We start from the raw sequence: 24,058 nt of genomic DNA, 5'->3' as shown, positions 1-24,058 counted from the left end.
ATTAGTGTTTGTCAATTTAACATGTGGCCCAAAACAACCTTCTCCCAGTGTGGCCCAGAGATGACAAAAGTTCGGACACCCCTTCTCACAGAATGTAATTGAGTGGCAGCATAGTTTTCCATCCTAGAGATGAGCTGTCGCCTGCTTAACCTTTCTCTTATTGCTGAATATTTCAGGTATTGTCCCTACAACACACTGAGAGCTGACAACTGTGTTTGACATTTTATCCTCAGCAGTCGTGGCCTTTTCTGATGAGTTGTTTCCAATGCACATGACTACCATGATGGGGACTTGTTCTTATTGCAATTCTTTATTGTTTCTGATGCCCTCTGCCCTCTAAGGATGGTCAGGGCCCAAGGTTGCCAAGCTCTCAGGCTGGTTGCCTCCAGCCAAGAACAGCCTTTGTTTAGCCACTGGGAGCCTTTCTTAGTATGTATTTTCTTTCTCAGGGTCCACACAGCAGGGACAAACTTTTTACCTACCAGTCACCAGATTACGATATACCACAGTTGGCTGTGTTTGCAATAGGAATCAAGAGGTTACAGCACGGTGAATTCATTTTAATGCTACATGTTAATGTAACACTTCAGAACATTTAGCACATTGTTCTTAATTTTCTAATTGCATTCCAAATACCAACAATGTGATAGGGCATATGTTTAAAGGTGAAGCTCAGACTTAGACTGCCTAGGTTTAAAGGTAGTTGTCACCTGACAAGCTAAGTGAACTTGGGTGTGGTATTTAACCACCTGAAGACTCAACTTTCCTCAACTGCAAAACGGGTTAAAAGCAGAATCTACTCATAGGATTATGGGGATTAAATGAGGTAATATTATGTAAAAGTGCTTGCTTGCCAAGTATCTGGCACATAATGATCTGTGTGTTAGCTATTTACCTTAGGGGGTTAGGTTAATATGAAGAGAAACTAACATGTAAAAAGCATTACACTTCTTAGCTATTCATTTTTGCTCTCTTTAGTCCCCTAAACCTGGCTTCTATCTCATCTTTAGTACATTCTCCCTGTGATAGTATGAGGGGATGGGGGAGGACCAAGACTTCAGAGTTCTCCAGAGAAAAATAATCAAGGGAACATGCAAAAAATAGCCTTGCAGGTTACCTTGCGTTCCTAAACACCCCAGAAAAGAGCCCTCACCCCTGGCTTTGGGAGCGCAGAAACCAGTACCAAAGTAGATCACTTCGCTTCCGCCCGGTAAAGTTGAAATTGACGTTCTAGTCCCACCCACGTACGCTGATCCTTCGAGGTGATTTACATATAGATTTGTCTATTGGCTGCTAGCAAGCACTCGCTCTCCTCATTGGCTAATACTCCCGTGCCAAAGTTCTGTAGAGAGTGTTTTTGCTGGCTGTAGAGAGTGAGGGTCGCAGGCATTACCTTTCCGCTTCCGGTTCGCCTCCGGAGCCATGGCGACTGTGAGAGGCCAGAGGTATCTGTTGACAGTAGGCAGATGGCGCCGAAGCGTTGGAGTTGCACCCCAGTCCCGAGTGAGTGCTTACTGTCCCTTCCCTCAGAGAGACTCTGGGTCTCCGGAACAGCTCCGCGCGAGCAGGAGCGCTCTAGGCAGCTCCTCCCCGAGCGAGCTCCGGCAGTCTTCTTTTCTGCCCTGCATGCAGCTTTTTTTCCCCGGGTCTGCAGGCTCACGCCGCCCTTGTGCCCGGCGTATCCCAGGTGGATAACAAGTCCGATTTTCTGGGAAAGAGGCCCCATCGCCGGCACCCCGGCATCCTGCAGCTACCGCGAGTGCGCCTGCCTCAGGCACTGGCTGACACCGCACAGTTACTGCTGCTCAGTAAGTAATGATGGGAAAGGGAAGCTCGAGAAGCGGAGACCGTTCCTGCATAAAACTGATGCGGCTTTTCATCTTTGGCCCCTAGAGAGCTCAGTGCCCAATGTGGAGAAGCAGGTGCAAGCATTGACCAATTATCTCTGGAGCCGGCATGTACCCGTGGAGCCCGAGGAGTTGCAAAGCCGGGCTGTACATCTTGAGAAAAGATTTCTGGAAAACCCAGGTAGGGTTTAAGAATAGTTAAAAAGTAAGTCAGCCCTTGCTGGTGTAGCTCAGTGCATTGAGCACGGGCCTGCGAACAAAAGGGTCGCGGTCAGATTCCCAGTCAGGGCATAAGCCTGAGTTGCAGGCCAGTTCCCAGCAGGGGGTCCGTGAGAGGCAACCGTACATTGATGTTTCTCTCCTTCTCTCCTTCCCTTCCCTACCCCTCTAAAAATAAATAAATAAAATCATTTTTAAAAAAAGAGTAGGTCAAATGGGAATGTCAGTGAGAAATGAAGAGCAAGAAGTAATTTTAGTCTCTCAAATAGATACTACTGTTTCTTATTTGACTTTATGCACAGAGAGTAACCTCAATGATAACCCACTAAGAGAAGATAGATTATTTCAGAGATTACTCTTGGGTCTTTGGTGAAGGTAAATGAGTGCTCTAGTATCTTGTCAAAATCTAGATCTTTGTTGTTTTCTTCCAATTCTACTGGCTTAGACCAAGGTTTTATTCCAGTGAAAGTCCCTGTATGGCTCCCTGTCCAGTGCTGAAACCTTCAGGGATAGAAGAATAAGTATAATGCATCAAGTTAGTTTCATGATTGCGAGCTCCTTCATCTTATAGACCTGCCTTTTACTCAGTGTATTCCCTGTACTTCCCACAGTACTTGGCTCATAATAGACACTTAGCCTATAAAATAGTACTGAACTGAACATAATCATGAGTCTTAAGATTTCCAAATCCCATTCCTCCCTGTAGGAACACTGTCACAATATTAAGTTTGGGGGAAGTGAGGGAAATCCACAAAATATTGTCCTTTTCCTATCCTTTAAATCTTGACTACATTCCCTGGGATAGGATGGATCAAGTAAATAAACTGCTGTTAGAGACAAAATACTATTTGATACGCTCCAATGGTAGTAGTAATGATTGTTGTTACTCTTATCTGAAATTTTTCTCTGGAATTGACTTCTCTGTTAAGCTTTGAGGCTTTTCCCAAGTGGGAATTGGGGAGGAATGTGCAGGCAGTGTATTCAAATATTGGATTTGAGCCCTGTTCTTCCTAGGTCCTCACTTCCAGTCCTTGTTCTCATCCCAGACTCACCTCAGAGAGAGGAGAAACTTCGTGGAGCAGTGCTGCGTGCCCTGCGTAAAACTACTTATCATTGGCAAGAACTGAGGTAAGGGAGGCTAGAGGAACTGCAGAAGAAAGAAAAGTTTGTCTTTTGAAGGGAAGTTGGACAAGTACAACTGCACAATTTTGTATTTCAAAAAGCAACCTGGTTTGCAGGGCTCCCCAGGACTCTTCTGTGTTGTGAAGGGAAAGTGCTAACCAGAAGAGCCCTTTCCAAAGATTTTACTTCCTAAAAATCTAGAGGTAGCTATGGGATAGAGGTTATTTTTCAGTGGAAATGACTCTGATTTTTCTGTCAGCTATAATGAAGGACTGAGCCTGGTGTATATGGCAGCAAGACTGGATGGTGGCTTTGCAGCAGTCTCCAGGGCATTCCATGAGGTGAAAGTCCCACAACTTCCAACCTGACCTTTTTTACCATCAGTTCCCTTATTCAGAAAGTAGTCTTCTGGGGTAGGATTCTTGGGACATTTTCATGTGTATTTGTTTAAGAGGCTTTCTTTATTTTCCGTAGAGATACTGTGACCCAGGGAAGGATTAGAATCACTGTTTAGGAGCTTCCTTTTATAAAAGTATTTGTATTGCATCTCAAAATACAATCACATCTCATTCCTCCTATCTTGTTCTCCTAATTCATATTTAGCAAAGCCCTAAATAAATGTCTACTTACCCTACGGTGTGGTATTGTATATTTCTTCAGATTCACGCTCAAATTCCAGAGTTTCAGCCACAAACCTTGATGGACTTTGGATCGGGTACTGGTTCTGTCACCTGGTGAGTACCTTTCTCTCCATCCATTGTAGCTCTAGAGAACCATGCTTATACCACTCCAATATCAAGAGACTGGGGAACCAGGGGAAGAATAGGAAAGTTTCTTCTCTCAGAATAGGCAAGACATGAGAAGGTATATCGATTAGGGCCAGAATTTAAATATCAAGTGAAAAGAGACCCACGTTTATAAAGAAAAAAAAGGGGGGAAGAATTAGTGTAGGGCATAAGTTTTATGTATCATCAAAAAAATTTTTGCCCACAAGTAGTTTTTTTGAGTCTGCCTTTTTTTTAAGGAGTCGTGAATTAAATAAACAAATAACACTTAGTTTTTCCAACATTTGTTTCTCTAGACATAGGGTTCGTGATAGAGGGGTCTTTTGTAGTAATGATTCTTTGTCATGAAAAGTGGTGGTTTATATTTTGTCATCTTAGGGCTGCTCATAGTATTTGGGGCCAGAGCCTACGTGAATACATGTGTGTGGACAGTTCAGCTGCCATGTTGGATTTGGCAGAAAAACTACTGAAAGGTGAGGACAAGGTATAAGGAAGGGTTCTTCCAAAGTTGAAGGAATTAAGAAAACAAAGGAATACTAAAAAGTCTATTTTATTCGGGAGTAAAGGAGAGAGCTGAAAGTTGAAGATGAATCTGGTCTCCTTTCACTGTTATGGTCAAGCAGAGAGTGATGGAGGCCTTGTTGGACTGTGGATGGGTTGGGTAACATGAACAGGACAGGTTACCTAATATTCTCCCTGTCCTCTTTAATATTTTCTTACCCTATGCATCTCACTCTCACCTAGCATTTTTCTTTATTCTCAGGGCCATGTTTCCTATCAGAATATCACTTCAGTTTATACCTATACACCAGCCATTTTCAACCTTTTTCATCCCATGGCACATATAAATTAGTTACTAAAATTCTTCAGCACACCAAAAAAATGTTACATTTTTTGCTAATCTAACCAAAAAAAATAGATATAATTTTGATTCATTCACCCTGGATGGCTGTTGTTTATTTCACTGTTGCCATTTTTTATTTGACATTCTAAGGGAAAAGAGGGCAGTGCCCCTGACTAAAGAGTCAGGTATTGCACATTTTAACAATTCTTGGGACACACCGGTTGGAAATCATTGCTATACACTCATGGTTGGCACACCTCTGCTTTCCTCCACAGGTGGTTCAGAATATGGGGAGCCATATGTTCCAGGTGTCTTTTTCAGACAATTTCTACCAGTATCACCCAAGGCAAGTGGCAATGTGTAGAGTATGCTAAATTAGGTAGATGGAAAATGCAGAATTAGGTAGATGGAAAACTGGCCTCAGCTTTGCAACCCAGCATTGAATGTTAGAAGACCAAAGACCGCAGAAGAAATTTAGGGAGCTAGAACTTCACTGTGCTCTTGGAAGGGGGTGATGGCGGGTCTGTCACATTCCTTGTCTTGGTCCTCAGGTACAGTTCAGTGTGGTGGTATCAGCCTTCTCCCTTAGTGAACTGCCCAGCAAGGCTGACCGCGCTGAGGTGGTCCAAACCTTGTGGCGCAAAACAAGTGATTTTCTGGTGAGTAGAAATTCCTTTTTCCCTTCAAGCTTTAGCTGTGAAGCTGCTAGCTTCACAGTTTTTATGCTTTTCCTTCTCTATATTGGAGCTTGTCTTTGTTTTTGACCATCTTTTTCTCCTGAGTAGAGTCCTTTGTCCCTCTTTTAGGATCACCATCCCCATCTTATATATAATGCTTTTTCCTTTCGGACTGCTGTTCCATGTGTGAATGCTCTTACAGAGTACTGACCTTTGTGTTGTCATGTAATTCAGGGCTTCTGCTCACTCTCCCTTTGTGAACAGATACTGGTGGAGAGTGGAACAAAAGCAGGGCACCGCCTTCTCATGGAAGCCAGGGACCTGGTCCTTAAGGTAAGGTTCTTTCTCCTTCTCGCCCTCCTGCCCCCCACCTGTCTGTCACCAGTGACTAGTACTGTCTTGAAAACTGAAAAGACTGTCATACAAAGGTAAGGGTGACTCTCAGGAAAGTAGGCACACAAAGTCATTATGATGAAGAGTGGTGGCTGGCAAACTGGGGCCTGTGGATCAAACCTGGCCTGCCACCTGTGTGTGTGTGTGTGTGTGTGTGTGTGTGTGTGAGCCGGGCTTATGTGAGTGTCTGTTGTGTGCAGCTGCTCTCACACTACAAATGGCAGAGTTGAGTAGTTGGGACAGAAACACATTTTGGCTACTCTCTGGGCCTTAAAAAAAAAATAGTTTGCTGACCCCTGACCTAGGACATGGCTGAGCCAAAAACTTGATCTCTTTGAGAGTATATGAGCCAGTGTATAATCCTGAATTTAATTGTCCTGGAGTGGGGTTTTTTGAGAGTGGAGTTGCTGACAAGGAGAGCGCCATCCTATGTGCCAAGTTCCTGCCCTTCTTCTACTGCAAAGAGTTCTTTGTTTTGAGTTTTAGAGAAGCAGCCAGCTTAACTCAAAGAACAGAGTTAAAAATTACCAGGATTGAATGTTAAAGGAGTCCTCAGTTGACTGAGTGCAGAGATTGACTTGTAAGAATAGACCCCTTAGGCCCAACTAAACTTTTTTTTGTTTGTTTCCTTTTATTTCAGGGAAGGGAGAAGTCACCTCTGGACCCTCGACCTGGTTTTGTCTTTGCCCCAGTGAGTATTACTTCTATCTTTCCCAGCATGCAAAGGTCTGAGCTCAGCTGTGTCCAGGACAAGTGAGAGGGCAAAGCTAAGCCACCCTCCACTGCTTTGTGCCCCTATCTGAGTTCTTCTTCGTGGATTCCCTGCTCACCCTGCCTCCTGCTCCTATGCTCCCTTATCCTTGGCCCTTCCTGCCCTGTCACTCTTAGTTTTTCAGTTTTATGGTCTGTGGTTCTTTGTCTTACCTCATGTTTTTTTATGTGTGTTTACAGTGTCCCCATGAACTTGCTTGTCCCCAGCTGACAGCCTCTAAGCCCCTGGCCTGTAGCTTTTCCCAGGCTTACCATCCCATCCCCTTCAGCTGGGTATGTATTCTGGGAATATTATAGCAGGGAGGAAATAGCTTGGGAAAGCAGGATGAAAGTCAGCAGTGGGAAGAGTTGGAAAATTCAGCAAATAGCCTGGAGATTGTAGGTCCTGAATATGCATGACACAGAATATGAAAAGGGCTGCAGCAATGGGGTCAAAAATTTTTTCCCCATATCTTTCTCCCCCAAACAGTCTCTCTATCCTTACCTTAGAACAAGAAGCCAAAGGAGGAAAAGTTCTCGATGGTAATCCTTGCCCGTGGGTCTCCAGGGGAGGCTACTCGCTGGCCCCGGATCACTCAGCCTGTCCTTAAACGGCCACGCCATGTGCATTGTCACCTGTGCTGTCCAGATGGGCACGTGCAGCATGCTGTGATCACAGCTCGCCGGCATGGCAGGTATACAGGCTGTGACCAAAATTAGGGGGAGGTGGCAGGAACCTACAGCCCACCTTGATTTCTCTATTTCACAGGGATTTGTATCGCTGTGCCCGTGTCAGCTCCTGGGGCGATCTTTTACCTGTGATCACGCCATCTGAGCTCCCTCCGTCCCCTGCTGAAGATCCCCCTGAGAGTTGACAAAGACCTGTAACAAGAGTTTTCTTGTGTCATGCCTGCCTGCCAAGGCTAGAGCTACCTGGTATCCAGGATGGAAGTGCTGGTACCCCTATATGCCTACATTTGTTTAAGGTTTTAATAATAATTAAAAGTTTTCAAAGAATGGAAATGGATCTGTGATTCTTATAGAGGTCAGTCGTCCCAGCTGTAACAAAGCAAGTCCTCAGAGTTGCAACACCTTTCTTCCCACACAAATCTTAAGCTCACCCTCTCCTATAAGAACACTGCTCCTTCTACCAGAGACTGGGACTTCCTGGGGAAGTAATCTGGGGTCCTGGGGAAAACTGCCCCCAGCACTGAGAACTGGCTCAACGGGTCTCAACGTTCTTAGGCCACCTGCATAGGGGACCAGCAGCTGCTTAACCTCTGGTTTTTCTCCCTCCGTCCTTTTCTTTCATCTGTCTCAGGGTTCATCAGCTCCCCAAGAACTTGCCTCGTGAGTTTTCCTCAAGAGTTAATCCCTTCAGGACTGTATCTTCCGTCTCCACCCCTATGGCCAGGCAGCTTTGCCTTCAGTTTGCTTGGTTCATTTCTGTTTTCCCCCAGGCCTTGCTGTTTCAGAGCTAGAGCAGCTTCCATTGTATTAAAACTCAGTCTCTCTCCCACAATATGCATCAGGAAATAGGCACAATCAGAAGTGGTAACAGAATCAATGTTGTCAAACTAGAAATCTCAGCGCCTCACTAGACATTTCCATGTCTGGAGCTATTTTTCAGGGGTTTCAGGAAAGGGGAGTCCCTCATGACTAGTTCCCAGAATGGCAGCAGCACACTCCTCAGCCCTACCTGCTTCCTACCCCCAGGAGGCGCCAAATCCCCTCTGAAAGGGTATGGTTCAGGTGTCAACATAGCCACATACAAGACCTGGGTGGGGTAGAGAGGGTATGGAAGGTTTAGATCAGGTGTCCTGAGTGAAGCAGGACCAGATTATCCCCAACACAAAATAGCTGGGAAGTAGCTACCATAGATGGTCTCATTTTAAATTAGGCCAGCCCCAGGCATGAACAAAGACAGTCCACAGCCCTTGGATTAGTCATGGAACTGAAGAGGAGAAGACAGCACAGGGCTGTGCCTGGCTGGGAGTCTGGAGTTTCCAGTTTGGTGTGAGGCAGGGGAGGGGCCTCCACACAGGGGGCAGGCAGGAGGCTGGGGCAGGGCCCCAGTCAGCTATGCAAGGCTGCCTAAGCAGAGGCAGCACCAAACAGGACCCAACAGCCTCCTGAAACTTGGGGAGTGGACACTGCGGCTTTGACCACCCAAGGCACCACTCCTGTTCTAAAGCTTGCAACTCCATTTGTCATCTGAGGCCTCATCTTGTACCCCAAGGATGGAACTACTAATAGGAGTAAAAATTGGCTGCCTATTTGCCCTGCTGGCTCTCACCCTCGTCTGTGGCCTTATTCCCATCTGCTTCAAATGGTTCCAGATTGAGGCAGCCACAGGTATAGCCCTCTTGCGTCTTTGGCCCCATAACCTAAGTCTGACTTCAACCCTGTCACCCTAACCTGACACCTTGCTCTGATTCTCTTGCCACCCCAAGCTTGGATGTTGGGTGCTGCCTGTTGCTCTTTAGTCGCCTGTGTCCATCTCATTTAGTGACTCATTGCCTACTGCATTGTCACTCTTGCTTTTCATTAGGTCATCGCCGCCGGGTCCTCAGCCTCCTGGGCTGCATTTCTGCTGGTGTTTTCCTGGGTGCGGGGCTCATGCACATGACTGCTGAGGCCCTGGAGGGAATTGAATCGGAGATCCAGAAGTTCATGATGCGGGTGAGCATCTGAGTAGCAGGGCTGAGAGGCCAGAATGATGAGAGAACTGAGGGGAGAAGGGGAAAGTGATGGAGCTAAGGACATGGGTGGCCTGGTAGGGAAGATGGCAGCTCTTGTGTTCTGTGGAATGACGACGACAGGTCACACTGAGCTTTAAGGAAAGCAGTGGAGCTGAAAGACAGGAAGCTGAGCTGCTCCATCCCCCACCTAATTTCTGCTTTTCTCTCCCTAGAACAGGACAGAGAGTGAGGGTTATTCCTCTGGTGATGCTAATTCAGCTTATGTAAGTATTTCCCACACCCAACCTGGAGGGTGAGGAGAACCAGAGACTCCTCATACCCAGGCCCTTTTGAGGCAAGGGTGTGAGGAATACCCAGAGTCCCTCTGCTCCTCACCTCAGACACTAGGGAAGGGAGGAGCCAACCCAATCTTGTTGGGTTTATGGAACCCCAGACAAACCTCTTGCTTCACTCTTTCCTTCTTTCCCTGGTCCCTTAGACATGCTCCCTATCGCATTTCCATATTTCAGATCTGCTGACACTGTCCCTTGGTCCCTCTGGTATTCCTGTTGCATGTCCATATCTCCTCGGGACTTTATCCCCCCTCCCACTTTTTAATGTTCTAGTCCCACTTTTCCATTCTCTCCAGTCTCCCATTTCACCTCTACCCACTGCACTGCACTCCCTTCCCCAACCCACAGCCCCTCTCTGTGTTCCCAGACAGGCTATCCCTATGGAGAGCTCGTCATCTCCCTGGGTTTCTTCCTCATCTTCCTTTTGGAGTCGCTGGCATTGCAGAGCTGTCGTGGAGCCAATGGAGGATCAAAAGTGCAGGAGGAGGAGATGGGTGGGGCTCGTGTCCTTGGACTCCACAGTCATGGACCTCTACCCTCACCCTCAAGGAGTCCCTTTCGAGCCCTCGTCCTCCTGCTCTCACTCTCCTTCCACTCAGTGTTTGAAGGCCTGGCCGTGGGGCTGCAGACAACAGTAGCAGCCACCGTGCAGCTCTGTCTTGCTGTCCTGGCTCACAAGGGGCTCATAGTGTTTGGGGTAGGACTGCGGCTGGTGCAGAGAGGCACTGGATCACGATGGTCCGTGTTCTCCATACTGTCATTTGCTCTCATGTCCCCCCTGGGCCTAGCCCTGGGGCTGGCTGTGGCTGGAGGGCATGCTGAAAGGGGCCGAGACTTAGCCCGGGCTGTGTTAGAGGGTGTAGCAGCTGGCACCTTCTTATATGTCACCTTCCTAGAAATTCTGCCCCGGGAGCTAGCTGGTCCTGAGGGCCCTCTGCTCAAGTGGGGCTGTGTAGCTGCTGGCTTTGCCTTCATGGCCTTCATTGCTTTGTGGGCCTGAGAGGTTCCTGACTTTCCTGCAGACCCATCTAGAAGGGTGTCCCCACCACCAGCAGACACCCCCAGATGGCTTTGACCCTCAGACATTTCTTTGCTGAGACTAAGCAGTGTTCACTAGGCATCATCCACATGAACTGGATCCCAGGTTTTCCTCATGAGATGCCTCTGCTCATCCAGGATTGGGAACAGGATGTGTATGTTTGGTTGAATGCTTATACTTTGGGGAATTGGTACAAAGACCACCGCTCCAAATTTGACTCTTGTTCCATTTTTGCTGCTATGTGTAATAAAATGTCCATTTTCCCCTCCCTCTTCAACCATGCTATGCTTCATTCCTCCAGGTTACCTAAGAGCTGCCCCGTGTAGTGGGAAGGGTGAGGGTTGGATGCAGTCTCCTCCTCTGGAATCAGGGCCCTCAGCCACTCTGTCATTTGCAGCCATGCCCCACAGACACGGCAGCATTGCTGAAATTCCAACCGCAGCTCTCACCTTGCCTACAGGTGTTGAGGTTCTGAGCCAGAGTTCCCAGCATTTAGAGAAGAAGAGGTATAAAAACAAAGCGTGGGGATCTAGATTTTTTCCTACACTAGCCACACCCACCCCACTCCCAGTACCTATTATCAGCCACCCACATGTCCTGCAGACTCTCAAGATCAGGCTCCATGGAGCCTCCTTCCATCTGGTTTCTGTTTTTCACACTGAGCCCTATGTGGCCTTGGGTACATGTTCTTTGAGCCTCTGTCTTCCTCCATCTGCCTTGTGCTGCGGGATTAAGAAGCAGTGTGTTTGGAAAGGGACAAGGGCGCCAGAGAGATTCCAAGGGCGGTTACTTGGCTCTGTGTCCTGTGAGGTGGTTTTCCTTGGGCCTGCCCTACCTGCCACTGTGCCTCTGGCCCCTCCCCCCGGACCATTCGTCTTTCAAGTGAGTAACCCTACAATGTGTTGCTTCTCATAAAAACTGCACAAGTACAAAAACCAGATATCTGGAATTGAGGAGGAGTGGGACGACTGCTGCCCAGCCCCTGGCCCGTGGGATGGAGGAACGTCTCAGACTCGGAGGAGACACGGACAGGGAAGGTGAGTCCTGTGAGCTCAGGCACGCTCACCCATGTGCCCCTTTGTGTTCACTCGGTGTAGCGGCCCAAGTGGCCTCAACATGGGCAAGGTCTCCTGAGGTACACTCTCATCTCATTTCGTTTCTGTCTTCTATCCATCCCATTTCCCTCCCCACAAATTAAGATGTGTAAACCTCTTCACCAGCCCAGCTTACACAGCCAGGGGTCGGTGAAAAGCCAAGCTAAAGGCAAAACTAAACTAAAACATCTGACACAGGAAATAATTTCCCTGAAGAATCATCCTGTTCTGCTTCCCTTCACTGTTAAGCACACTCACAAGTAAAACACTCAGAACAGGGCCTAGGATGTTGTCGTAATAATAGAGTTTCCGCACTGAGTACCCGCCATGTGCCAGGCACTCTGCTGTCGCTCCCACATACATTGTCTCCCCTTCCCAACCCTGCCAGGTAGATGTTATGCCCATTGTGAGTCCAGGGAAATTACTCCAAAGTTAAATAACTTGATCACATAACTAACTGAGCTTCAAACCCATGCTTCTGTGATGCTAAGAAAAGCTCAATGTATAGATTCTCCTCTCCTTCCTGTCTTTACCTTCCCTACCTTTACTTTACTGGTACCTCCTGTCAGGTGTATTAGTGTCTCTGGAGAAAGCAGAAAGCACGTTGAATAATTGAGGCAAGTTTAGTACAGGGACTATGTAGAAGGTGTGGGCAGGGTTGGGACAGAGCAACAAGTGCTGGTGCAATACCCTGGGGCTGAGTAACAGTGATGCTGGTACCCAGGCTGGAGAGAAGGAGCCCCAGGAGGTAGCTGGTTACAGAAACTCCAGAGAGCCATCCACTGAGAGCTGCAGCCTTTGGTAAAGGAGCACAACCAGCCTGCAGCAGCTGGGCAAGGAGTGCTCTAAAGCTTCACATCCATCCCGCCTGCCACAGTTTCACTGTTTGGGTACCTTCAGAGAATTGCACTTTAACATCTCTTGATGAGTTCCACAGTTTTCAAGCTGATACCTCAAGGCTCTCATCACTATATTCTTCTGTTTTATTCTCCTTCCCATTGACCCTCCCTTAGCCATCTTGCACTAATGCCCCTAAAGTCAGGGAAACATGTTCCTTGAGAATGAGAGGAAGGGAGAAACAGGAGTCCTAAGGCTGAAGCAAAAATGCAAAGTAGAGTTTGTGGTTCATCATTTGTGAAGTCACCCCTCCTCTTCTCTGAGCCTCTGAGCTCTGATCTTGAGAATGGGCAGGAGCTGCAATTGTGGTTGTCAGGCCCTCCCTATCTCCCTAAAGTAGAATCGCCAAGAACAATGGGAGGCTGAGGAAGGGAACTGGAAACTGGGGAAAGTTAGGAAGAACCATGCCAACCACAGGGGGGCACTGCGTCCCCATGGACTCGTCTGCAACGTCTGGGGCCAAGAAGTAGAGAGGTCAGTCAAGGACAGCAAACCCCTCTCCCTTGCTCCCAGCAGAGAGCATCTCTCCCTCTTCCTAACTCTTGGGTTTTATGTACAGAGACACCTACAGGAAACACACATGGTCACCACCCATCTCACACCATCCCCATGGCAGCCACATTCACACCCACCCACATAGGTTCACAGGAATGAGCTTTTCTCCTTCCGAAGATTATTCTGCTAACACAATAGTGTTATCTGTGCAGTTTAATGTGCTGAGAAGACCCATCTTCCCTTCTTCCATAACGCCCAGCAGCAGCTATTGGCAGTCGTGTCTGATGCTGTTTGGAGTTCTCTGCCTTTTCTTCGTGTTTTGTTTACCTAGAAGCTAGCTGGGCCAATGATTCCAATTTTGCCACATTAAGCACCTGCTACCTGCCCTATGTGTGGTCACCCAATGCCCTCACCCTTTCTGAACCTGGCCTGCCACATTTAGACTTGGTCCTATGAGAGTCATGAAATGCTCAAGAACCAAGAGTATGTTCCATGCCCTACTTCCACGTCAGCACGTCAGCACTAGACGTCAGGCTGCATTAGTTGTCAGCTCAGTTTCAGAGGAGACATATAATTGCCTGTGGGTTTCTATAACCTGGCAAATGACTGTGTAACATTCCACCCACAGTACTCTGGCCAATGGTACTATAAACTGCCTTCTCCTTTTCCCTTCTTGTGCCTCAAGAGCCCAAGAATCAGCCTGTAATCGCCACATAATATCTGAAGTTCTATTCATGATTATTGTTACTTGTTGAGAACCTTCTCAGAGAACCATACGCCTAGCCTAATTAACTCCCAAATTTTTGGATTGGTATGGGAGGAAGAATTCCTGAGGGGAAGCCCTGGTTGCTGTGGCTCACCTGAAGGAGTCTTCAGATTGGGATCCACTGGAGACCCAACAAGTCCTCTAGAAACTGCATGAGGCGTGGCCTGCTGATTTATTGAGCCACCTAAAATGGAATCTAGGTGACCTCCCAGAGGATCCTGCACAAAGGTGGTCAAAAGATGTCCTTGGACACTTCAGTCAGCTTTCTGTCCTTCCTTAAGATCATACTGGTGACATCTCTGAAATCCTATGGTGCTTCTCAGTAACTGATATGGAAGTCTTCTAGGTAGTGCCTCTCACAAGACATGAAGATACTATCAATATCAAGGACAATACCATTCTACTGACTATGGCCAATGACTATGAAGTCACGTTTTGTGAAATGTCTGTGCTATACTAGCCCCTCCCATGGTTATGTCACTTGGAGAAGAGACTTGAGAGCTGGGCCCAGAGAAGGTAGGAAAGGGGCAGGATGCAGGCATACCGAGACAAAGAATAAAAACAGCGCTCAGATTCCTCTACAGTTTATTGTTACAGCAGAAGCTGTGGGAGACAGGAGAGCACCCTCCACCCATAACACACTCTGGTCAGAGCCCCAGGTAGCCCTGCCCCAGCTTGGCCCCCTCCCCACCCCCACTCTAGACACACACTGTCTAGACAGCTACCAAAATTAGTGCAGCCAATGGCCCCAGGCCCCTTCCCATTGTCCCAGCTCCAATCCTTCCCTCAAACTTGTTCATTGCCTACCACCTCCCAGTCCAACTTCCATTCACACCCTGGATATTTCTATCACATCCTGAGGACTACTAACCCACCAGCAAGCCTCCGACACATTCATTTAGGCCCATATCCTTCAGAAATCTGAAGGTTTAATGAGAAGCCATATCCACTTTGGTGAATGGAGACCCAGCACCAAGTCCCTTACCCTCACAACAGGATGAGTAGGGAGAATCTGGGGTAGGCACCATGGACAACTACAACGACCCTTATCCCTCATCTATGGACACCTAGATTAAGGAGAGGGCATTCATCCCCTCTCCACCTTAACACCAGCATGAGGGAGGGGATAGCTCTCATTTAGGGCTCTGGGTCCCTAAGAGATATTAGGACAGCTCTCCCAGGAGCTGAGGGGAATCACAAGTTAGAGGTCAAGGTTAGGGTAGCAATCAAAGATCAAGGTCATACTTCCACATGATCTGCCCATCTTCCCTTGCTCACTCTGGCCCAATGCCCTATCCACCTCCCAGGTTAGTGCTGGGGGAGGTGGGGGCTGGGTCCCACACCAGGGCAACATGGGCCATTCAACAGGAGACCTCCATGGTGTGCCCTGGGGGCCCTGAAGGGAGAGTCCCAGACTCGCTGCTCTGCGATAGGGTTCGAGAGCGGGACCGGCTGCCATCAATAGATGCTGCACTGGTCAGGGAGGCTGTGCGAGACCGAGACAGTCGAGTCATGCAGGATGAGGCCACTGTGGAGACAGGAGGATAAGCAGGCAGTCAGAGAGGAGGTGGAGAAAAGAGGCTGGCAACTCAAGTGGGGTGCAAGAGTTACAAATGGGGCTGGGGGGTGGTCTGTGAGCTCTATTTGACAGATGGTGGTAAGTCCAGGAATTAGCCTAAAATGGTTCCTCCCCTTACTGACCATCCCTCATCCTTGCAGCAATCCCTTGTCCTCATGATAGCCTCTGACCCCCATACTCACTGTAGCCCATGCCCTGCAGGAAGTACTTGAAGGCCTCTGTCAGCTTGCCTGGCTAGGGAAGTAAGATGAGAGGGAGACAATGAGGAGCCCAAGGCTGTGTGGCAGGATGGGGATGGAATGTATGGCAAAAGGTATATAGTTCAGTGACACTAATATCCCATCCCCAGATGGCAGCGGGGACTCACCTGAGTCAGCTGGGGCTGACCTCCAGAGTCGGCCATCTATTCAAAAGAAAGCCCCCCAGAAAAATGATACACACATGAATAAAGTGAGCCAGCCAGGAGGTAGAAAAGGGTAACTCCTCTCTGCTTCCCCACACAGGCCCTTAGGGTTTTTAATTACTTGTTTGTTTTATTTCATCTACCCCACTTGTTCCCAAGCAGGACCCTGGAAGCCTAGAAGCTGAATCTAGGATTCAGAATCTATGGTTCTGGACATGGGGCCAGGAATCAGGCACGGCATGGGGCAGGGTTACTGACCTTGAGGAAAGAGGTCTGGGTGGGGTCCAGTTTTGAATTACATTCCACCTACAGCAAATAGAAGGCTGAATGAGTGACATCACATTCCCTGTAGCCCCTCTTATCCAAGGGACCCAGGGACCCAGTCCCCAGTTCCATTCCTATCAACCCCTACCCATTTCCTTCTTAAAAGGAATCTGTACCATACTTGCTCTCTATGTCCCAAAAGGAGCTTGCCTCCTGGCAAGAGACCCCTCTAACCAACACCCTAGGACTCCAACCCTTTCTCAGCAAGCCCCCAATTCCCTACTGACCACTGCATCTTCATGGGGTGCTTGGTCTCCTACCACCAGCATCACAGGGCACCTAGAGGCACAGTGTCAGGGAGGAGGTGGTGAGCCCCTGGCACTCACTCACCCACCTCTTCCCAGAAAGCAACTGGAAAATGTTGGACTCCAAAGAAGAAACAGCCTTCTGAATCCCACCAACCCCACCAAGAGGATTTAAACATGGAAGACCTAGAGGGCAGTAATTTGCTAAATGGGATGGGATGGAAGGTAACAAGAAAATTCCCTGGCAAAAGACCCTCCTCCTAAAGGATATAAGCACCAAGGGAAGATCCAGGGAGAGAGACAAAGCTGTATCTCTTAAAGTCTTACTTGAGGGTGATATCACCTCCACGCTCAAAGTTCAGGTCTCGGCGGCTAGAGAGAGGTTAAAAAAGGAGTAGGAATTTTAGACAGGAATACCATCCGTCCAGATATAAGGTATGTCTCCTATAAGGAAGCTGTCTTTCTCCCAAAAACTATAGTCAAATATTGGTGATTAAAAGTGGGAACCAAAGGGGAAGGTGGTAGGCAGGCCTCAAGCACAATCCCTACAGCCACTGTGCCCCCAGGTCCCTGGTCAGAGGGTAGTGAATGAGGAGGAAAGGCACAAGGACAGATCATCATCTTACTTCTGGGAATCCAACATTTCAAAAGAAGTCAACAGGAGAAAGGGGGACAGACAGCCTGCCCACTGGGTCCATGTTGCAGCTGTCCCAGAGGCACACCAAGTCCTGCCTTCCTTGCACACGGTATACACTCTGGACTTCCCTCACCTCTCTGCCTCCCCCAACCCCAGTCACTGCCTGTAAATTACTTTCATATGCATGCAGGGACACGCACACAAACACTGCCACTCACTTGTTATAGCTGTTCCAATACAGTTCAATGTTGTCCAGGTTGGGTGCTTGTGTAATGATGTTTCTATACTTTTGTATCAATTCGGAATTTCCAGACAGCTCTTCCTGAAGGAAAGAAAAGGGAGAAAGGTTAGGGTTAGGAAGAGAAGCCAACAGTTACTAGATGCAGAATGGCAAGCTTTCTTCCCTTCCCAGTTCCTGTCCTAGCTAAGGAAGTCACCCCAAGCATTTAAGCCCCTGCTGGTCCTCTCTTTCTCCTCCATCTTCCACAACCACTTACCTGGCTGAAGAGATGTCCAAGTATCATCTCCGAAATGGAAGAGGTGAGGCCTGTTAGCTATGAGGAAAGAGCAGGTGAGAAAGCTCAGAACATTGTGGGAAGGAGACCTAGGCAAGTGACAGAGCTGCTTTCCTGCTCTATATACCCCTCCTTGAAGGTCACAAGCCAATCAGTTATACTAGTAGAGCCTCACCGGACCCATGCTAGGGTGGAGTACCCACCCTAGATCTCAGTTCACAGACCCCTTCAAACCTTGTGTGCTGCCCAGTCCATCCAACCCTTGGCATTGGGATCAATGTTGATGAGGACAAGACCCTCAACTGTGTCCTGGTGGTTAAGCTGAAGGGCAGCAGAAAGAAGGGAAATCAGAGGCAGGACATGCCCTTATCTCTTCCCCACTAAGTTCTAGTCACTCTTAGGCTCCCATGGGACCTCCCTCCCCCACCCTCAGACCCATGTCCTCCTGCCAAATACACACTAGCAAACAATACCCTCTTAATCAGCCTTCCATGGGCCTTGGACCTGCCTTTCCCTCACTGGGGCGGGGGTGGGGTTAATTCTTACAGCATATCGAGACAAGATGTAGGCTCCAGCTCCAACACCAATTCCAATTATTGTGGAGAAACTGTGAAAAGAAGATGTATGTCTACTTGGTGTCCAAAACTTTGGCTCGCCAAACTCCTTACCCTTCTTCCTAAGGCCATGGGCACAAAAGACAGAAGGGACCTGCCAAGAAGCTAAAAACTGACACTGGTAGTCAGTGTAGGTCCCTGAAGTCTTTCCCCAGCTCCCTCTTGAAGAGCTAGTATCTTGAAAAGAAACACCCATCCACCAAAGAGCCACACACTATTTTCTTAGGCAGCTCTTTGTCCATTCTCAATTTTCAGAAGCTCGTTCAACTTGTTCTCTTTTAATTCCTACTTCCTCTATAGGAACTGAGAAGGAGGAAATTTGAAGCAAGATGTTAAAAAAACAAAACAAAAAAACAGCTTCAGTGAACAGCAAGAGTGGGGTTAAAGAGAGACAAAGATGTGCACCAGAGCTGTTGGGGGGCCTTGGTGTCCATGAAGAGCCAAGACAAGGACATAGCCCAGGAGTGCATACCAAGGAGGCCTCACCTGGCTTTCTCCTCCTCCAACTCTTCCTTACACACAGAGCTCCCAGTTCCCAGACGTGTATACAGAGGAGGGGGAGTGGGAGGAACAGAGGAACAGAGACAGGTCTATCTGGTTCCTCAGGGATTATGTCACCCCCTCCTCTTCCTATCTAGCTTTCTGATCCCTCCTCAGCCTGAGGCAGGGCCTCACACAGCCCCTTCCTTTTTCTTTCCTCCATCCGTTAGGGCTACTCAACTGACTCACGTCAGTTTTCCAAACCCACCCCTTCCCCTCAACAATCAGGCTGGGAACAGGGAGGAAAAAAGGATATATCTACACCAGAAACCAAAACTCATCCAGGAACCATGGTGGACATAGGAGCTCTAATGGCCCTTGTACTCGAAAGAGAAATCTGGTTTGGAGGGATCCCCAGGCTTCTCACTTTAAGTACTGCAGGATGCAAGGGATCATGTCCGCAAGCTGGTCCAGAGATGGGTACTGATATCTGGGGAAGAGGGGAATATTAAGGAAAATACCAACCTGCCCCAATGGCCCCCACATCCCCCACCTCAGGGTGTCCTACTCATCCTTTCCTAGAATCACCACTGTCCTCCCTTTCCTCCTCCCCTGGTTCAATCTCCCCCACACCTGCCATATGCCTCACAATCTGATGATGAGGGAGGGAGCTAATTCTCACCCCAGAGGGAACACAGGAGCCCCCTCTTCCATCCCAGGGGCATCCACATGAACTCGCACGAAGTTCTGAATGATTTCCTGCATATCCCCGAATTGAAACAGCGGCTGGAAGCAAGATTTATCTAAAGAGAATTCCCATCACCCAAACAATAGAATCAGACAGGGAAGAGTGTCCCCAAGTGAAAACCCACCCTCTTTCATGCCACAGTCAGAGTAGGAGAGAACGTCTTGACACACCACATGGCTCCATTCCTGCCCACGAGGACCCTTCCCCTTTACACTGTGGTTTTACATGCTACAGGCACCCCCACCCTCCACCCCGACTCTTCCCAGAAAGGAGTGAAAGGAGAAGTGAAGGTCCTTACAGTTGAGTCCCACATCATGGTAGGTGAGTATCGCTGGGCGTTTGGGTTTGGGGGTGCCATAGACAGTAAAAGTGACAGAGCCATAAGGTGTCTCCACAGAGTGAGTCTGCAGGAAAACAGGTCATCATCAGGTAGGAGTTAGGCTGAGAGGAAAAGAAGCAGGAGAAGGACCTCCACAAAGGCCAGGAGTTAAATGGTGGAGGTTCAGATCGAGGAGAAGGGAACAAAGTATTACAAATACAATCAGAAAAAATTTAATTTAGGTAAATTAAATTTATAGTGGAGATGATTTTGAGGGTAGAAAGGAATAATGAAAGATTGGAGAGCACCAAGAAAACCTGAGAAGGGAGAAGGGAAGGAAAAGGCAGAGATGGGGATGGGCAAGGACTGGAATAGAAGGAAAAGGAGCAGAGGAGAGCCAGGTAGGAGGTCCTCTTTTACCCTGGGGCGGGGGGGGGGGGTGGGCCGGGGGGGATGCCCCTTCTCCCTTCCCGCCCCCTGACTGCCCCAAGCTGTTACCTGTCCCCGGTCCAGGAGGATTCGGGCAGCTAACTCAGCCTCCTGGAGAGAGACACACAGACAGACCCACACAGAAACACACAGCCAGGTAGAGTGGAGAGACAGATAGAGAGACAGACACAGATAAAGAGAGGTAGGTTAAGAATGAAAGACGGAAAGAAATGACAAAAAGAGACATGGAGAGGATTAAGATTAGTATAGTGACATGACAAAAGCCTGGACTCCCAAATGGGGTATATGTGGAGAGAAACATGGGGAGAAATAGAGAAAGTAGGAGTGTGGATTAGAATGAGACTATAATTTGGAAAGGCAGGACAGGAGGGGGATGCTTGGATGTTTAGAATTTGGGCCTGGGAGTCAGAGGGTCTTTAATAACCTTGGCCACCTCAGGTGTCTGCCCCGGCAACAGCGGCTTCTCCTCGGTGATCTGCACCTCCTGCAGCTCCGCCATGGTGGCCTGGCAGGGTGAGGAAACACCACGACTGGGGAGGTTGCCTCCACACCCCCACATCTCCTCGAATACCTTCTTCCTCCCTCAGAACAGGGTAATGCAGGGTGCAGGGGGCCCCTGGAGCTTAAGATGACTAGGACACAGACAGCCTTTCCTGCCCCAGCTCCATGTCCACGCCAATGAGGGGAAGGTTATATATAAGGAACCAGGACAGCACTTCTTTTCACTGGCCATCCCCATTGCCCCCCTCAACACCCACACCTCCATACCCAACTCCCCTATCCTGGATGGAAATACCAGGGTGAGGCAGCCCTGCAGCTCAGGTTTCCCAGGCTATATTTAGGGACCACCCACACTCCCAGTTAGGTAGTGGGTGAAGCTAGTGGCTTAGTGACTGGGTACTCCAAAGACACTAAGGGACAGGTAGAAAGAGTTCACGACTGACTGTGACCTTCAACTAAAGCCCCAATGTCAGCAGCTAAAAAGGAAAGGGGCTAAAAATGACCTGAGTAACATGGCCAAGAGGGGGAGGGGGAAAACAAGAAAAGGGGGACAAGGGACATCTGTATCCAATTGACCTAATGTCTCCCTGGCTCCCAAGGTTCTCCCTCTCTCCCTACTGTATATAAATTAGCATACATTCAATATTAGTGGGGCTAGTGTGGAGCAAAGCACTCCTGTAGACCTGCACAGTAAAAAGCCTGCAGCCTGGGGGTGGGGTCACTTACTGGGCTCCTATTGGCTGGATGCAGTGGGGTTAGGGGTCAGGGTTCTCAGTGCTCCTGGCTCTGGGGTCTGAGAAAACAAGGCAATGAGGTGAATGACATGGAGGAGAGGCAGACCCTGGTCTTTTAGGGACATAAAACCTCAGCCAAGACCTAGATTACCTGGGTCACCAACCCTCCCCAACCTGTACCCCTGAGTCCAGTAAACACGTCTTCTCTAGGTTTCAACCTGAATCAATACCGGTTGGAGGGGCCAGCAGGGAAAACAGAGAGCAAGTATTAGTCCAGGCTAGGAGGGAGGAGACAGGGAAGTGCTGATGTGGAGGAAAGAGCGCTGCTGCATGGCTCAGAACCTCCGTATTCTAGTCCCGGCTCTGCCGCTACTGGTATGACCTTGGCCCAATCAGTACTACTGGCCTCAATTTCCTATTTGCAAACTAGAAGTGGGGACTAGGCTATCCCCAAGATTTTTGACAGCTCTCGAATGATATGAGGGTAGCAGAGCATGACTGTTTCCTTCCGCCATTAAAAAATATATATTAAAAAAACCTTAAAAAGCCTCGTGCCTTTGCTTCTCTCCTCCATCCAGCCTTGGTGTGGGTCCCATGAGTGGAAAAAGGCGAGGAGGGTGATCCCACAATCTCCTCCCAGCCTCCCCCGACGGACGACCCAAAAGGGCCGAGCGCCAGCTGGAAGGATGGGATTGACCGGGCCCAGCACCCGGGACCTGTTCCTCCAAGTCCCTACGCTGCCCGAACTCGTGGGAAACGATACCCTCTTGAGGCGGGCACAGAACACCCTGGATCCTGGACCCAACCTCGCGCACGTCCCAAACACGCCCTGCCGCTCGCCGAGCCCACCGCCTTTGTGCACAGCAGCCCAGCACTGGCCCTCTTGAGGACCCCTTCCCAATGCAAAGGGTTGGTTCCAGGGAGAGCTCTAGCCTCCCACCGACCCGCAGGCCCCAGCCAGGCCCTCCGGCCCCTCGCCTACCCCTCCCCCTACCTGCTGCCGCTGCAGCCGCTTCCACCTTCACTTGCCTTTGACTCTGCAGCCTGCTTGGGCTCAGGCTCCCCACAGACCCGCCCCCGGCCCGCCCCAGCCCGCCCACGGGCCGACAACTCCCCGCAGATCCGCCCCAGACCCCCAGTAAACACGCCCCCCCTTACCCCGCCCCAAGCTGTTTGCTGCTAGGGAAGGGCAGTTCAGGGGGCCAAAGGGGAAGTCTAAGGAAAGCAAAGGTGCTTCCGTGCTTCGTTCGCGCTGCCTACAATAGCCCCCCCACGGGTGAGGGCGGTTGTGGGGTGTGTGGGGATCCTTTAGTCCTGCAGGGGATCCCCACTCCCGCCCACAACACCGCCCTCACCCATGACCTGGATTTGCCTAGCGCACTGTGGCTCTGTCTTTCACCCTTAGACTCAGTGGTGGGGGTGGGTAGGGGGGATGAACCCAGGGTGCTGACACCCCACGATTTTGATTCCGCCCGCCATGAAAAAGATCCTGGTTCAGGAAGGAGGAGGTGGGCGGGGACCACCGCTGAAGAGGCAGGAGTCTCGCCCGTTGGGAGGGGCAGGTGTGCCGGCACCGACTGAGGGAGGGGGCGGAGGGGGCGTCGAGGGCGCTGAGGTTCCAACTCCGGGGCGCCTAGGGTCCTGGTACCTCCTCTCTCTGCTGCGTCCGATGCCTGCTGTCCGGCTGCTCCCTGAGAAGTTGGAAAACAAGACTGGAGGGGGGGGTGCGGGGGTCACTATAAATAGAGGGAGATCGCAGGAGGGTGGGGGAAGAGGATGGCCCAACGGGGACTCCCAGGTCAAGGCCCTAAGGAGGGGTGGAGGAGGGGCCAGGGACCCCCCAGGGGCTCTGACTCTTGGGTAAACAAGCGCGGAGGCGGAGTTAACTCTGCGCGGGTGGAATGGGGGCTTGGGGAGGACGCAGTGTCCCAGGCTGGGGCCCAAGAGACCCTGTGGCTTCGGTGCTAACCCCTCCTAGTCCGGCGCAGAGAAGGGGGAGACCAGCTCGGTCTGGCTGAACCGCAATGCCCAGGCGACGGTTTCTCAGGGACCGCTGCTTCTCCCTCAGGGCTTGGGTGGGTTTGCTGTTCTAGACTCCTCACTTGCCCAGGCTTCTCCACACTTAGATGCACCCTCCCAGGCCTCCTAAGAGGAAGGCAACCCGTCATGAGATAGTTATGTGGCTAAGGAAATTCAAAGTTGTCTTAGGAAAAAGGAAACCTGATTGAATTTCTTCCCACCTGCCTCTCTGTTAGCTCCCCTCCTCCCAGGGTCCCCACCCCATCCTTTCCTCCAGCTTGGCTCCTGAGTTGCCATTTCGGGGGCTGGGCACCAGGCCAGTTGGGAACAATAACCAATGGAACTGAAGCTGCCAACTGCAACACCAGCACACACTGCTGCCCCAGGACCCCCAAATTGCCCTACCCCCTCTTGCCTGGGAACTACCCCCCACAACCCCCCTCACCACCCACAACACCCCTCCCACCCAAGGACCATCAATGCCCCTTTCTTCCCGACTTGGCAGGGTTTATTGGAAAAAAAAGAGGG

The 24,058-nt window shown here is 49.7% G+C and overlaps 3 protein-coding genes and 1 long non-coding RNA gene across 20 annotated transcripts; 2 read left to right on the top strand and 2 right to left on the bottom strand.

Moving 5' to 3' along the window:
• Nucleotides 1–1,368: 1,368 nt before the first annotated feature.
• Nucleotides 1,369–7,654, top strand: METTL17 (methyltransferase like 17). Of its 4 annotated transcripts, none has more exons than XM_028504323.2 (14): nt 1,370–1,503; nt 1,655–1,808; nt 1,894–2,028; nt 3,113–3,194; nt 3,448–3,529; nt 3,849–3,922; nt 4,352–4,446; nt 5,093–5,163; nt 5,369–5,476; nt 5,759–5,827; nt 6,528–6,578; nt 6,839–6,931; nt 7,148–7,332; nt 7,407–7,654. In XM_028504323.2, the coding sequence occupies exons 1-14, from the start codon at nt 1,423–1,425 to the stop codon at nt 7,510–7,512; spliced, it is 1,386 nt and encodes a 461-aa protein (XP_028360124.1). In that variant the 5' UTR covers nt 1,370–1,422; the 3' UTR covers nt 7,513–7,654. The 4 variants fall into 4 exon arrangements, with proteins under 4 accessions (XP_035886860.1, XP_035886866.1, XP_028360124.1 ...); XM_036030963.1 differs by having other exon boundaries at nt 1,383–1,503; nt 1,688–1,808; XM_036030967.1 differs by lacking the exon at nt 6,839–6,931 and having other exon boundaries at nt 1,369–1,503.
• A 764-nt stretch (nt 7,655–8,418) lies between these two features.
• Nucleotides 8,419–14,451, top strand: SLC39A2 (solute carrier family 39 member 2). 4 transcript variants are annotated; one of them, XM_028504288.2, is made up of 4 exons: nt 8,419–8,992; nt 9,189–9,319; nt 9,552–9,602; nt 10,039–10,987. In XM_028504288.2, exons 1-4 carry the CDS (start codon nt 8,878–8,880, stop codon nt 10,669–10,671), a joined length of 930 nt encoding a protein of 309 aa, XP_028360089.1. In that variant the 5' UTR covers nt 8,419–8,877; the 3' UTR covers nt 10,672–10,987. The 4 variants fall into 4 exon arrangements, with proteins under 4 accessions (XP_028360089.1, XP_035886840.1, XP_035886839.1 ...); XM_036030947.1 differs by lacking the exon at nt 10,039–10,987 and adding an exon at nt 14,286–14,451 and having other exon boundaries at nt 8,425–8,992; nt 9,557–9,602; XM_036030946.1 differs by having other exon boundaries at nt 8,426–8,992; nt 9,557–9,602; nt 10,039–10,130.
• LOC118501649 lies at nt 12,079–14,287 on the bottom strand. The gene is made up of 2 exons (XR_004904283.1): nt 14,057–14,287; nt 12,079–12,891 (listed from the first exon to the last, which is right to left on the bottom strand). It is a non-coding gene; the product is annotated as an uncharacterized LOC118501649 (long non-coding RNA).
• A 79-nt stretch (nt 14,452–14,530) lies between the features above and the next one.
• On the bottom strand, nt 14,531–23,312 carry NDRG2 (NDRG family member 2). Of its 11 annotated transcripts, none has more exons than XM_028504228.2 (17): nt 23,160–23,312; nt 21,504–21,570; nt 20,701–20,781; nt 20,325–20,366; nt 19,806–19,911; nt 19,442–19,562; nt 19,187–19,249; nt 18,212–18,272; nt 17,900–17,986; nt 17,648–17,704; nt 17,369–17,472; nt 16,841–16,885; nt 16,496–16,547; nt 16,203–16,250; nt 15,909–15,944; nt 15,724–15,775; nt 14,531–15,490 (listed from the first exon to the last, which is right to left on the bottom strand). In XM_028504228.2, the coding sequence occupies exons 3-17, from the start codon at nt 20,773–20,775 to the stop codon at nt 15,324–15,326; spliced, it is 1,116 nt and encodes a 371-aa protein (XP_028360029.1). In that variant the 5' UTR covers nt 20,776–20,781; nt 21,504–21,570; nt 23,160–23,312; the 3' UTR covers nt 14,531–15,323. The 11 variants fall into 11 exon arrangements, with proteins under 11 accessions (XP_028360029.1, XP_028360028.1, XP_035886775.1 ...); XM_028504227.2 differs by lacking the exon at nt 23,160–23,312 and adding an exon at nt 22,506–22,647; XM_036030882.1 differs by lacking the exons at nt 21,504–21,570; nt 23,160–23,312 and adding exons at nt 22,050–22,189; nt 22,506–22,561.
• Nucleotides 23,313–24,058: the final 746 nt, after the last annotated feature.

The sequence above is a fragment of the Phyllostomus discolor genome, chromosome 1 (assembly GCF_004126475.2).
Source record: "Phyllostomus discolor isolate MPI-MPIP mPhyDis1 chromosome 1, mPhyDis1.pri.v3, whole genome shotgun sequence".
Lineage (NCBI taxonomy): Eukaryota > Metazoa > Chordata > Mammalia > Chiroptera > Phyllostomidae > Phyllostomus > Phyllostomus discolor.
The sequence above is the reverse complement of the archived record's forward strand: the minus strand, read 5'-3'. Positions and strand labels throughout refer to the sequence as shown.